Raw genomic sequence first — 12,337 nt, 5'->3', positions numbered from 1 at the left:
GTTTCTGTCAAAATGCTCAGCTGATTTCCACCATAGAGAGATCTGGGCAGGATCAAAACAGTAAGGTTCAGAATGTTCATTAAAAATATACCAGGACCTTTTACTTTGTAAATAGTCAACATAACTTATGGGATTGGAAATTCCTTGGAATAAAATATTTACCCTATGAAGGAAAGGGCAGTGGACAGGAAGTTAGGAGGTGTAGATTCTGGTCCTGCCTCCTATTAGCTATGTGACCTTGGACAAGTCACCTGCCCTCTCCAGATTTCAATGTTCGCATCTGTAAACTGAAGCCTCTGGCGCCTTCCAGTTCTCAAATTCTGAGTCGATGAGGCGGATCCTTTGGAGCAAGCGCCGGAGATCCCTTTCCCAGAATGCTCTGCGCCGTGAAGAAGCGACTCCCGGGTACTGGGGGCATTTTGTGTTGGCTGGAGCTGGAGTAACAAGATGGCGTCGTCGGCGGAGTGACAGGGGTTCCTCTGGGCCGGAGCCGGCGGCAGTGGTGGCAGCGGTACCGCTCCCCAGCTCACCGCGCCCCTTTTCCAGCCCGGACGTCGCCGCGAAAGCGAGGCAGCGGCGGCTGCCCAGAACAGGTGGCCCAGCCTGGTAACCGCTAGAAGCCCTCACAAACTGCGGCCTGGCAGGCAACCCACCAAAAAACAAAAAATCCTGACCGAGCAGCGGGCATCAAGTTCCCTTCGCCGGCATCTGGGCCCTGGACGCCGGGAAAGGCCTCCGTGTTCCGCTTCCTGCCGCCTTCCACGGTAGGCTTGGCCCAGCCTCCGTCTTCGTCTCTCAGGACGGCTAGTAGCAGAAGTCATTGTCGGAAGGAAATATAAACTGCTTTGGAAGATCTGGTGTGGCTCCTTCGGAGACATCTGTCTGGCGATCAGCATCACCAACGGTGAAGAAGTGGTAGTGAAGCCAGAATCTCAGGGCCAGGCATCCCCAGTTGCTGTACAAGAGCAGGCTTTATAAGATGCTTCAAGGTGGGGTTGGCATCCCCCACATACGGTGGTGTGGTCAGGAAGAAGACTATAATGTACTAGTCATGGATTTTTCTGGGACCTAGCCTCGAAGACCAATTTCTGTTCAAGAAGGTTCACAATGAAAACTGTACTTATATTAGCTGACCAGATGATCAGTAGAATTGAACATGTGCATACAAAGAATTTTATACACAGAGCCATTAAACCAGGTAACTTCCTAATGGGTATTGGGCGTCACTGTAGTAAGTTATTCCGTATTGATTTTGGTTTGGCCAAAACGTACGGAGACAACAGGACAAGGCAACACATACCATACAGAGAAGATAAAAACCTCACTGGCACTGCCCTATATGCTAGCTATGCACATCTTAGTATTGAGCAGAGTCGCCGGGATGACATGGAATCGTTAGAATATGTTTTGATGTATTTTAATAGAACCAGCCTGCCATGGCAAGGGCTAAAGGCTGCAACAGAGAAACAAAAATATGAAAAGATTAGTGAAAAGAAGATGTCTACTCCTGTTTTTTGTAAGGGGTTTGCTGCAGAATTTGCCATATACTTAAGCTATTGTCGTGGGCTACACTTAGAGAAAGCCCCAGATTACATGTATCTGAGGCAGCTATTCTGCATTCTTTTCAGGACCCTGAGCCATCAATATGACTACACATTTGATTGGACAAAGTTAAAGCAGAAGGCAGCACAGCAGGCAGCCTCTTCTAGTGGGAGGGGCAGCAGGCCCAAACCCCAACAGGTAAGCAACCTGACAAAACCAAGGGTAACATGAAAGGTTTCTAAGCATGAATTGAGGAACAGAAGCAGCAGAGCAGATGATCAGAGCAGCATTTGTTTCTCCCCAAATCTAGAAATTTTAGTTCATATGTACATTAGCCAGTGGTCATGGACAGCCATTTACTTGGTGTAAAGAACTTAATTTTAGTATAAACTGACTCTGGGTAGCATTGGTGATGCTGTATCCTGAGCTGTGGCTACTGTAATTGTGAATATTAACTGAGACAGTGAAACATGGTGGCCGGGTTTCTAGTGCATTTTTTTCAAGTGAAAAAGTTTACTAAATGGTTGACACAAATTGGTGGAGAAATTATGCTTATGCCAATTTTTTGTTAAAACCTTTTGTTTTGAACTATACTGCTTTGAGGTCTCATCTCGGAAGAGTGTCATGAACAGTCTTCAGCCAGTTTTGATGGTTATAAATGCTCACAATTGTGCATTCTTAGGGTTTTTCCATCTCTTGGGTTTGCAAGTTGTTCACGTAAAACGTTCTTAAAGTTGTTGGTTTGTTGTTTGCAAACCAGCTGGTAGGGTAGCAACCAAAGATTCCAGTGTTGGAGCACATGAAAGACTCTGCCTGCTTACTTGTGCTAGAAATAATAGCATCTAAAGTGAAGACTTCAGAAAAACTTAGTCACTACTAGATTATACTTAGGACTCTGCATTAACTTTATAATGTTCTTAGTATTTTTCTTAAAAGCTTGTCACAGAAATTTAGTTAACATCTTACAACTGAACATGTATGTATGTTGCTTAGATAAATATTATCACTGTAAACATCTATATGACTGGGGATCTTGTTTTTATTTTGAAATGGTAGCTTTTCTGTTTTTAAGTTCATTAAAAACTAAAAACTGTTTCTGTAGGAAGATGAGTTTTTTTTAAACAAAAAAAAATGCCTTGCTGACTCCCTATTAAATAAAATCTCCCAATTTTTTGATAAAATTCTGAGTCTGTGAGTCAAACTCACCTTCGCTAATGGCTCAAAGATGCAATTAGTATCTTTCAGGGAATTGTCAAGAAATAAACTGAAAATGTAATTCGATTTTCACATGAGTTTCTTGGCTCATTCTATGCCCCCATTTTGCCATTTTTAACTCATTTGTCATTGGGAAATATTTTCAAGGATAATGGGGAAGTAAGAAAGATGAAAGTAATTTACCAAAAGACTGAGTTTTACATCATTATGCAATGTGCTTATGGGCACTTTGCCATCTTTCATTGTTCTGCTTTTCTATTATCCTCTGTTAGGTTGCTCTGCTATTTTTTCATTTATTGAAAATTTTATTTTTTAAAAATTGTAACTCTGAAACCAAGATGGATTCTTCTATTCAAATTAGTGCAAAATATAATACTTTTAGATTTTTACCTAATTTTCCATGTGCAATGATTGTCATTATTTTAGCTGCCAGAATTAATGAACTGATACAATTAAAAGGTTCTGGCAAAAGTATTTATAGCTTAATGGTAAATATATTAACAAAATTGTCTTACCATGTAAAGCATACAATCTTCTCTGTCCTTGAAAATATTTTACACTTCTTTTTGGGAACATATTTTCAAACCACTATTATATACAATCACTACCTTATAAAAATGCGCTGTACTAAGCAGAAAATTGATACCCAGATGATATAAAGGCCATGAAAGATAAAGGAGGCAGAGTGTTTAACTCACCTTGAATTCCTAGCCTGGTTTGAGTGGGAGAAAAAAAAAACAACAAAAAAAAAACCACCCCAACCCCGCAAAAAAAAAGAAAAAAAAAAAAAAAGAAAAAAAATCTCCAAAGCTAGAAATGTGTAAAATTTACTAATATGATCTTCGAATTTCAAGGTCTTTATGCAGGGCCAAAATATACAGGCCTAACGTTTTTCATTAATAGTATAATTGAACTTGTAGACATTTACTGAAAATAATAATTATCTGCGCCCATCTAGTGTTTATCTTGAGGCTTAAAATCATATTTCTATGATTTCAATGACATATTTAGCTTATCTGTATTACTAGACAGACCTTAGCCATGGACAGACACTTTGCTTGATGTTATAGAACTATCAGAACAAGTTATTGCTTGTTCTATTACTTAGGCCGATGAACAGGTATGAATTCTGTTTCAAATGCTTAGAATTTATTTATACTTGCACTGAACATGAATGGCCCAGAGCAGGAATGGAAAATATGTGGCATCCCTGTGATCACTGCCTACTCTAAGAACTAGATCAAAGCCTTAGCTGCTAAGCTGAACTTGGCCTTGGAATTGCTTAATAGCACTGAATGCAGCCACCATAAGCAAATAGAAAGCTACTTGCTGTCCATAGTCTAGGGTTAAAATATCTTATTAAAAACCTCATAGATTTCCCTCTTTCCTTCATGTGATTTGCTTTTCTAAAATTTCCAAATATTTTGTGTTGTTTTCATTTTGAAGAAGTAATGATTTATTTTTCTTCAAGAAGAGGATCTTTTGTTGCATTAAAAACATTCCCCACAGCACCTCACATACTTCTAATACACATTAGGGACTCAATAAATATCTGTGTCTTAAATAGTTTTAATGCTGGAAATATAAGACAGAATTATCACCTGCAACCAAAGACCTGGTCTTAGTGATATCTGTACTGGGGGTCTGTTCTGTCCAGAAGCTCATGGAAGGAATAACACAGTAAAGAGCCCCAACAAATTAAGTCCTGGGAAACTGGCAGAAAAAGAAGAAATGTGGAAGTTCCAGTTCCTTTTGTGCTACAGGTTTCCAAATTATGAGGAAACATGCCAAATGCCTTTGGCTTTCAAATAATAATATACTCTGAACTAATGAGTAACAAGGAAACACCCACTGAGCGGTTCATGGGCAGTATCTCTCCAAAGGTCAGATCCTATTGGCAAATGACCAAATAACCCTTCTCTCTTGAGCCAGCCAGCCACTTCTATGGCCAGGAAGCACTTTGCCATCAACTCAGCATTATAAAAGGGAGCAATTAAAAGTATCATTTGCAGTTAATCTAATAACTCCATTGAATATTCCAAAATCTGTTTGTGAAACACAGTTGATTTGGGACCCTGCCATGATTTGAGGAGAAAGTTTTTTTTTTTAATGGAAATATAAAGATAAGCCATTTCTTTTAAAAGAGAAATAAAGATTTTTAATATTCTCATTTAGCAACAGTGCATAAACAATAATGTATTAAGATTAACTTTAAGGCAAATGCAACAAAAAGTTATGTAAATTCACCCCTTAAAACTAAGTGTGCATCCTAAAACACTCTTGTTGATGAATTTGATTTATTTCACATTTTGGGGAGTTTCTAAATTAATTAATTCTTTAACATCAACACATGATGATTTTCTCCGATTTTTGGTAAACACACTCATTTTTCAGATGAAGAAAATGAGAAAGATAAAGGTTCTAATTATTTGCTAATGCAAGTGAGTGATAACATATTTAATAAAACCATGTCATTCATTTACTCATTTAACACTTATTGAATACCTGCTCTGTCTGCACCAGAATTCTGTTAGGCATTAGGGACTAAAGTGAACAAAGTTACTGTAGTTTCTACTTTCATGGAGCTTACAGTGTAGTCGGAAATCTTGCATTAAACAAGTACAGAAATCACAACTGAGATAAAACAAAAGCAGTCAAATAAAGGGTGCTTATAACTTTGTTTACTTAACAAAACTATGGTTTCCTGCAGAGGTGGTTTTATCTTTTTATCTAAATTTTGATTTGTCCTATAGAAGAAATTCAATTAAAAATGTAAAATACAGAAGGTCTACTATAGATCCACTGAATTGTTATTCCTGAATGTTATTTCTGAATTAGTTTTAATGTTAAAATGACAAGGGTTTTTTTTTTTTTTTTGAAAAAAAAAGTGCTAGTTATTGTAGAAATACCTTTAACCAAGGCAGTTTCCAGGGGAATTAATGACCACTTTAGGTTAATGGTCATTGGATTCATGTTCAGCCCTCAATTAAACTCTGAACTTCAATTGTTATTACTTAATTGACTTGGTTATATTTCATGTCAGCATTTCAATATGACCTTCCTTTTAAAAAGTAAAAATTACCCTGACATAATACCATGAGTCTTTAGTTGAGCCTGACGTTGTTGCAGCGGCCCACAGTATCTTTATATATGGTTGAGCCTAGAATTTGCTTAGCTTTGCTATCACTAGTGTACTTCCCATTATCCTTGCCTATAAAATGAGACAGCTTAGGATAAATCCAAGTGATGAGGGAAAAGGGATGAAAAAATAAATATATCTGTTGCCATGATTATTATTAAGATGCCAAATAAATCCACTGAGATCCTCACCACTTTATCCTAATTGCAGGGAGTTAGACAGTTTTAACGAATACCTCGAGTATCACAATTAAATACTATCAAGGCATGCTTATTTTAAAATGTTCCTATATTATCTTTTCCTTACAAGTGACTCCAAATATTCAGCTGTTCTTGTTAAGGAGATGAAAACTTAAATCTCCTTTACCTATACATTAAACAACAAGAACAAGTTGGATTTATTTAAACAATGAGTTGGATTTTATATAAAGTGAGTATGACACCCAGATCGAACTTTGCTATACTAAGTGAAACAAATTAAGGCACCAAATGAGCATTTCCCTTCCCCTGTACTGTGGAAATGTTTTAAAAGTCTTTTTGAAGTACTTTGATCAGGCTTTGAAATCATTTTAGTGGATTACTATTGTATGAAAACTGTAATTTATAGCGCTTGACCTAAGCAGCTCTTTGTCTCACAGCCATATTCAAAACAATAGCAGGAAAGTGAAAAACAGAAGGCGAACCCAAGTTGTTCAGGTTATTATTTAATTCATAATTCCATCTTCCTTATTTAATCTTTGGAATCCAAGCATGTTCTTAATAAAACAGGTTCAGATCATGTTTAGTAAATGTAGGAAGGTTAGTTTAGAGTAACAAGATTAAATGATCCAAACACATGACCCTTCCATAACCCACGAGTGACTTTACACAGACAGGTTCAGATAGACGCTTCCCATAAATGGTGACATTGCAGGCAAACTTCTATTGTTTGCCTTTTAGTTTCCTCTCAAGTTAAGCTTGCTTTGTTCCTTAACTCTAATCAAGAATGTGCCTATTGAGATTTTCTCCTCTCATCTTGTCACAAAATAGTTATACTTTGAGACAACTTGCTCCCATCAGATCACATGAAAATGGCAAGCTACCCCCAAGATGAATGAGCTAGGAGTGATTCGCTAAATCATACAGACATTTTGCTATTTTAATCAGCTGAACACCACCACTCAGGCTGAAAGTAGCTATAAAACCTTACTTTTTTTTTCTCTTTTTGCTCCTTTTGCCAAATCATTTACTCAAGGCATGAACTTCAAGCCATATTTAACCCTGTAAAATCTTATTATCTTAGTTAAAAGTTTTACGATCCTTCTGGTGCCACATATGCACTTGAGTATTTGGGCATGTGGAGGGTGCTTAAGTTGTGTTTCTCCCCAGAGAGGTTAGGCCAATTGCTCCCCACTCCCCAACCAGATGTATGCATCAGGACATATTTTGGTCCTGGGATCCTGATCTTTTAGAGAGAAAAAGAGCCCAAGAGTAACGAGAAAATGCAGGGTACATGTCCATGTGGAGGGAAACTGGCAAAGGCCAACGCAGGGGAAGATGACATGGGAAAAGTGAAGTGAGAAAGCATATAGAAGCAGTAAGGATTTATTGCAATTGAGACACCAGGTCTCTAGATGGGAACAGTTAAAAGAGGAGACATCTAAGGCATCTTGGTTCCAAAGAGAAAAGAAAGCAATGGGTGTAGCTCCCCAGTGAGAAGCAAGTGAATTAACTGTTCACTTCAGCATTAATTAGTGTGGCCCACCAGGGACCATTTAGGTAGATTACCTCATCAGGGCTCTAAGCAGTCCCCTGGCGGCCTGAGTGAGTTAATGCACCCCCTCAAGACCAACAATTTATCATCTTTTCCAGGGGGAATCAAGCCTTGCAGATAATGAACAGGTACACACACCTACAGTTACAAGAAAATTATTTTCCCTGGAGGTCCAGCGTTCTACTTTAGACCCCTGAGACTTCCCTTTTATTTTAGATTTTAGGAGTGTTGTAAAGAGCTGACGTATGCTTCACTAGAAGGCAAAAGAAAAAAAAAGGATATGCAACTGTTTATGGTTTGTTTCTTTTTTGAGGGAGTACAGATGTGAGGTGGGAAGGAGTCTATGCAGTCGCCTTACAGATCAGTACCGGATCAGCTTTGCTTTGAGTTGATCTGTTTCCAGACTTCAAATGGTCACCTATGTGTTTGTGAGGGCAGATGCTTGGCAAGTCTGCATATGCCAGGGAGAACGTCATTCAGTTTTACGTTTTACACACGCTCCTGCTTTCTGGCTTTGCATAATTCATTAGCATAGTGTGCAGAATGCACCATAAAACAAGATTTGGCTTTAATGTTAACGTTCTAATGACGACAGCAATAAAAATAAGTTGTCATTCCGTGTCTACTTTCTGGGGCTGATGTTTATATTGTCTAAACTAAAAAAACCAACAAGCAGACAATGCATAGAGATGGAACACAGACAAGTATTTTTAACAGAAAAAGAAACAAACCAAGGAGACTTTAAGCTTCCAATTGGGAACATTACTCTCTTCTCTCCCATACAGCTCCAATTCAAAAGTAGTATAATTATCACATTAGTTTTTATGTGTGAAAAACTTACTTTTGACTAATTTGTAACCTTATTGTAGTGTGTACAGTTTACTGTTGGGTTCTTTCTCACTTTTAAGGGCCAGATTTTAAAGCCTCATTCATAAAGAGGAGGTAGTGCCTTTGCTAGGAACACCAATACCTTCTCACAACACATTATGTCAGGGCAACAGGTAAAAGAATAAATACAAAACGCAAGTACCTTTTTTATTTTTTAATTTATTTGTTCACGTTCATCATAAATTTGTTTAATGTAAAATAAACAAATCCTTGACAAGGGTTTAACAGGATTTTCAACATCTGTGCAGATAAATGTAATTTATTCCTAAAGAAAAAACAGTTTAGAACATGCCAGGAAACCTGCTTTTAACATTTTTGTATAAAGTGTGTGTGTGTGTGTATCCAGGCAATACAGTAGTGGTTTCAAATCATTCTATTTCACTCAGAAGCCTGCATGATGAATTTGATACTGAAACAGAAGTTTGCCTGATACTTCTTTAGCATTTCATCTTCTGCCTCTCTCTTTTGATTTAATGCACCCCACTCAGAGTTAAAATCCACACATGTTGGGACCAGGTTTGTGTCCTTCAAAAGGAAAAGCAGCAGGCATAGTTTTACAAACCTTCTTTGGTAGAAAATAAAGTATAAATGACATATTTAGTCTTTTGAAAAAAATCAAGCAATGTATATAAGTTAAAGCTGTCTGCAAAAATTACATTGTTGTTATTAGTATTTCCCATATCATCTATTCAACATTATAAAAGTTGTTATGTCAGCATGGCAGGGTGGGGGGGGGCAAATATTTTACTAAATACGTTTTGGGTACAGATTAATATTCAACTTCCCAGAAGATAGGTTTATTATTAACTTATTGATGTTTCGCTTTAGACTGAAATCTGATTTGCAGTACATAAAAGTACACAAAAGTGAATAAATTAAAGTGAACAAATAGAAAAATCTCCTTTATTTTGCTTATTTAAAAATTGCTCCAGGTTTATTTCTGGCACACTCAGTTCATACAAAGCTAAACATTTCTAATGCTGAACTTACTCGAGTGTTTTATAATTACATAGTATAAAATGCATATACTAAGCAGTATACAGAATGTGCCTTTAAAAAACTCGACTCATAAAAATACTAGCTCACGTACATACTGACAACTAGCCATGTTTAAAAATAAACTCTCCTCAATGTTGGGTTGTCGCCTCTCGGCCCCCAATCTAAAGGAGTGTGGTTTCCAGGCACAATGGAACTAATACTTTCAAATAAGATAAATCTAAAATATGTGGTGTTCAAATAAAATTATTAAAAGAGGAAATTCTCATCAAGTGTATTTTTGCAGCTTGGCTTACTGTCACAGAAGTCAGGAAGCCGTAAAGATTGAATATAGCAAACACACAGCATAGGCGGGCTGCCATCAAGGTCTTCTGGAGCTCTGCAGGTGAGTACAAAGGTGGCTTTGGACTTTGTGGCTTCAGCTTTCTTAGGTTTGCGCTAGATTATTCCACGATGGTAATGCAACGCTGGGTCTCTGTGAGTGCACATGAAGAGAAAGGGAGAGGGAGAGACAGTGAACGGAGGCTTAGGGAAAAAAAAATAAGAGGGTGATTCGGTAACTGGGAGGAGAATTGAAAAATCACACCTTTCAGTCTTCACATTTTTTCTTTTGTTCAGCATACAAGGATAAACCATCCGGAAGAAAGAAAGATTATGACTATCTATAAACTAATTGTTTGACAGAGACAGAAATGCTGATAATGAGTGGGTTGTGTCTGTAGTTCTTGGCTGTTCACATCAGCAAGGGATGAAGGAAAACAGAAACTCTTGATATGTTTGTCTAAAGAGGTAGTGGTGTGACTACGGGCAGCAAGAGTTCAGCTGAAGTTCAGGGCAGATGTTGCCAGGATCTTACAGTGCAGGAAAGTAAAACTGCTTCCAGATTCACCTTTTCCTCCCAGCTTCTCTTCCAGGATCTTCAGGGTCAAGCTATGCTGTGGCATAAGGTGACAATGTTTGTGGGGAAACAGGCTTTGAGCAGGATGCCCCTTTCCCGGTTGCAGTCCAGCTCCTGGATAAATCCATACCAATAGATGACTAAGCCTGGCCCAAATCTGTAAAAACACCAGAAAATAACACACACACATGGTATCAACAGAGCTCTTGAAAAAAGTCACCTTGGGGCACTGATAAGATGATTAAATGACAGGACTGCACAAAATTTTTGTTTTGGTTGCTACCATTGTGACTGAAAATAGCCAAACTTATACCAAAGAGTTCACATAACACACATACTACCTTCTCGGATGGATGTGTTCCCTTTCTTTCCAGAAACCTGAAGTATTTCAGATACGGAAACTCCGAATCTTACCTTTCAGTAAGGTGTTATGAGCTTGGGCTGATGTGACTACCTAGCTGATGGAGGACAGATTCACAGTGCAAACAGGAATGAGCTGGGGAATGCCAGCCTTGGGATTTAAGTCTAACATTTAATGGTACTATTTAAAAAATTAAACTTGCCTAATTACAACTAAGAAAAATAAGAGAATGTTTGAAAACAGAATTTAAAAAAATGCAACAACTTATGGTCCTCTTCTGGCTATACTGTTCTACTTATGCACCCATTGGGCTGGAAGTACCTCCTGTCATCCATATGACACACTGGGTCCCTTTACTCTCTGCATTACAACTTCTTTAAGTGTGGACACAGCATAAAGTTTGGTCATTGGTGCTTACGGAAATGAGGAATAAGGTCATGTAGGCTTGTGACAAAGTATAGACCGCTACGGGCTTAATAAAACCTCAGCATTTCTAAGTTGTGCCCTCTGAATTATCTGCAATTTTGTTAGCAGTGACTGATCCCCGCCAGGCAGACTCAGGAAGTGGCCCTATGGACTACTTCACCCATCAGGAAGTTGAGACCTTTAGGCTGGGTTCATAAAGATGTAATCACTATCAATCACTGCACACAGAGAGATGTTTTGCACATCAGTTTCACGTTTTTCCTACCGAGGGCACTTAATTAAAGGGCAGCACTACTTTTGGTGTAGTGTTGCAGGAATTTTACAGTGAAATAATAAATTATGAATGTTGGGTTAGTAAAAGCATGTCTAAAAACAGAACTGCTTTCTGCATTCTAACATTACAGCAGGCTGAACCATGCTAGGCCAAAAAGCTTTTGCCTTCCATGATTTATTATATGCTGTAGTGTACTTGCCAAAACTAACAATACAGGATGGGCTGCGAGATACTGTATGCACAGGGACAAGTTCAATTGGATGTCACAGCCTGGTTTATTTGGGGATCCACATTAGTGGGGTAGCCAAGTTGTATTCAAGATTATTTAAAACTTTGGGATTCCCCTCTGTGCAGGTACAGAATCATGAGATGGCAGCTCATCACTTGATCTTGTTCTAGAAGAAGTAGGAACTGGGTATAATTAGAAGCCTTGGAGCACCAGGCCCACTGAGATTTATCAGCTGCAGATGTTCTCTTCTTCCTCAGCATCCCCAAAGAAGAGATTCCTTTGGGGTCAGTAGAATTAGGCTACCTGTGCACAGGTGTGTGGGTCCCCAGGCTCAAATGCATACAAGACGAAGCTCACACCTGCAGAAGAATTTGCTTCCATTTAACCGAGGGTTTCTTAGTAACTTTTAATCACAAACACTTGTCTGTAATTGGAACATAAACCATTGGTACCTTTATTTTACAAAGAGCTCTATGATTAGTGTCAAATGATCTCAGATTTGTCAAAACAAGTCTGACAAGAACAGAAAGATTTGTGATTCTGTGGACCATGTCTGAGAAGCCACAAACCTTCCCATCAGTGAAGCACCCCTGAGTCACGGCCTTGACAGATCTAAC

General features: G+C 38.3%; 2 protein-coding genes across 6 annotated transcripts in view; one reads left to right on the top strand and one right to left on the bottom strand.

The window, feature by feature from the left end:
• The first annotated feature begins 312 nt into the window (after nucleotides 1–312).
• Nucleotides 313–2,018, top strand: LOC101130599 (casein kinase I-like). The gene is given in 3 exon segments (XM_019011234.4): nucleotides 313–1,057; nucleotides 1,059–1,081; nucleotides 1,083–2,018. Coding segments are annotated over 3 exon segments (792 nt in total). The 5' UTR covers nucleotides 313–979; the 3' UTR covers nucleotides 1,774–2,018.
• A 6,657-nt stretch (nucleotides 2,019–8,675) lies between these two features.
• The window catches only part of CDIN1 (CDAN1 interacting nuclease 1), a 230,925-nt gene continuing 227,263 nt past the window's right edge, over nucleotides 8,676–12,337 (bottom strand). For 2 of the 5 annotated variants that reach the window (XM_019011232.3, XM_055363261.2), the window contains 2 exons: nucleotides 10,422–10,587; nucleotides 8,676–10,007 (listed from right to left, as the gene is read on the bottom strand). In XM_019011232.3, coding sequence (XP_018866777.3) covers nucleotides 10,458–10,587 — 130 coding nt within the window. In that variant the 3' untranslated portion in view covers nucleotides 8,676–10,007; nucleotides 10,422–10,457. Of the gene's footprint in view, nucleotides 10,588–12,337 lie in introns of all 5 variants that reach the window. The other 3 variants (XM_063698453.1, XM_063698455.1, XR_008671879.2) reach the window with 2 other exon arrangements.

The sequence above is a fragment of the Gorilla gorilla genome, chromosome 16, assembly GCF_029281585.2.
Source record: "Gorilla gorilla gorilla isolate KB3781 chromosome 16, NHGRI_mGorGor1-v2.1_pri, whole genome shotgun sequence".
In the NCBI taxonomy this organism is placed as follows: domain Eukaryota; kingdom Metazoa; phylum Chordata; class Mammalia; order Primates; family Hominidae; genus Gorilla; species Gorilla gorilla.
The sequence above is the reverse complement of the archived record's forward strand: the minus strand, read 5'-3'. Positions and strand labels throughout refer to the sequence as shown.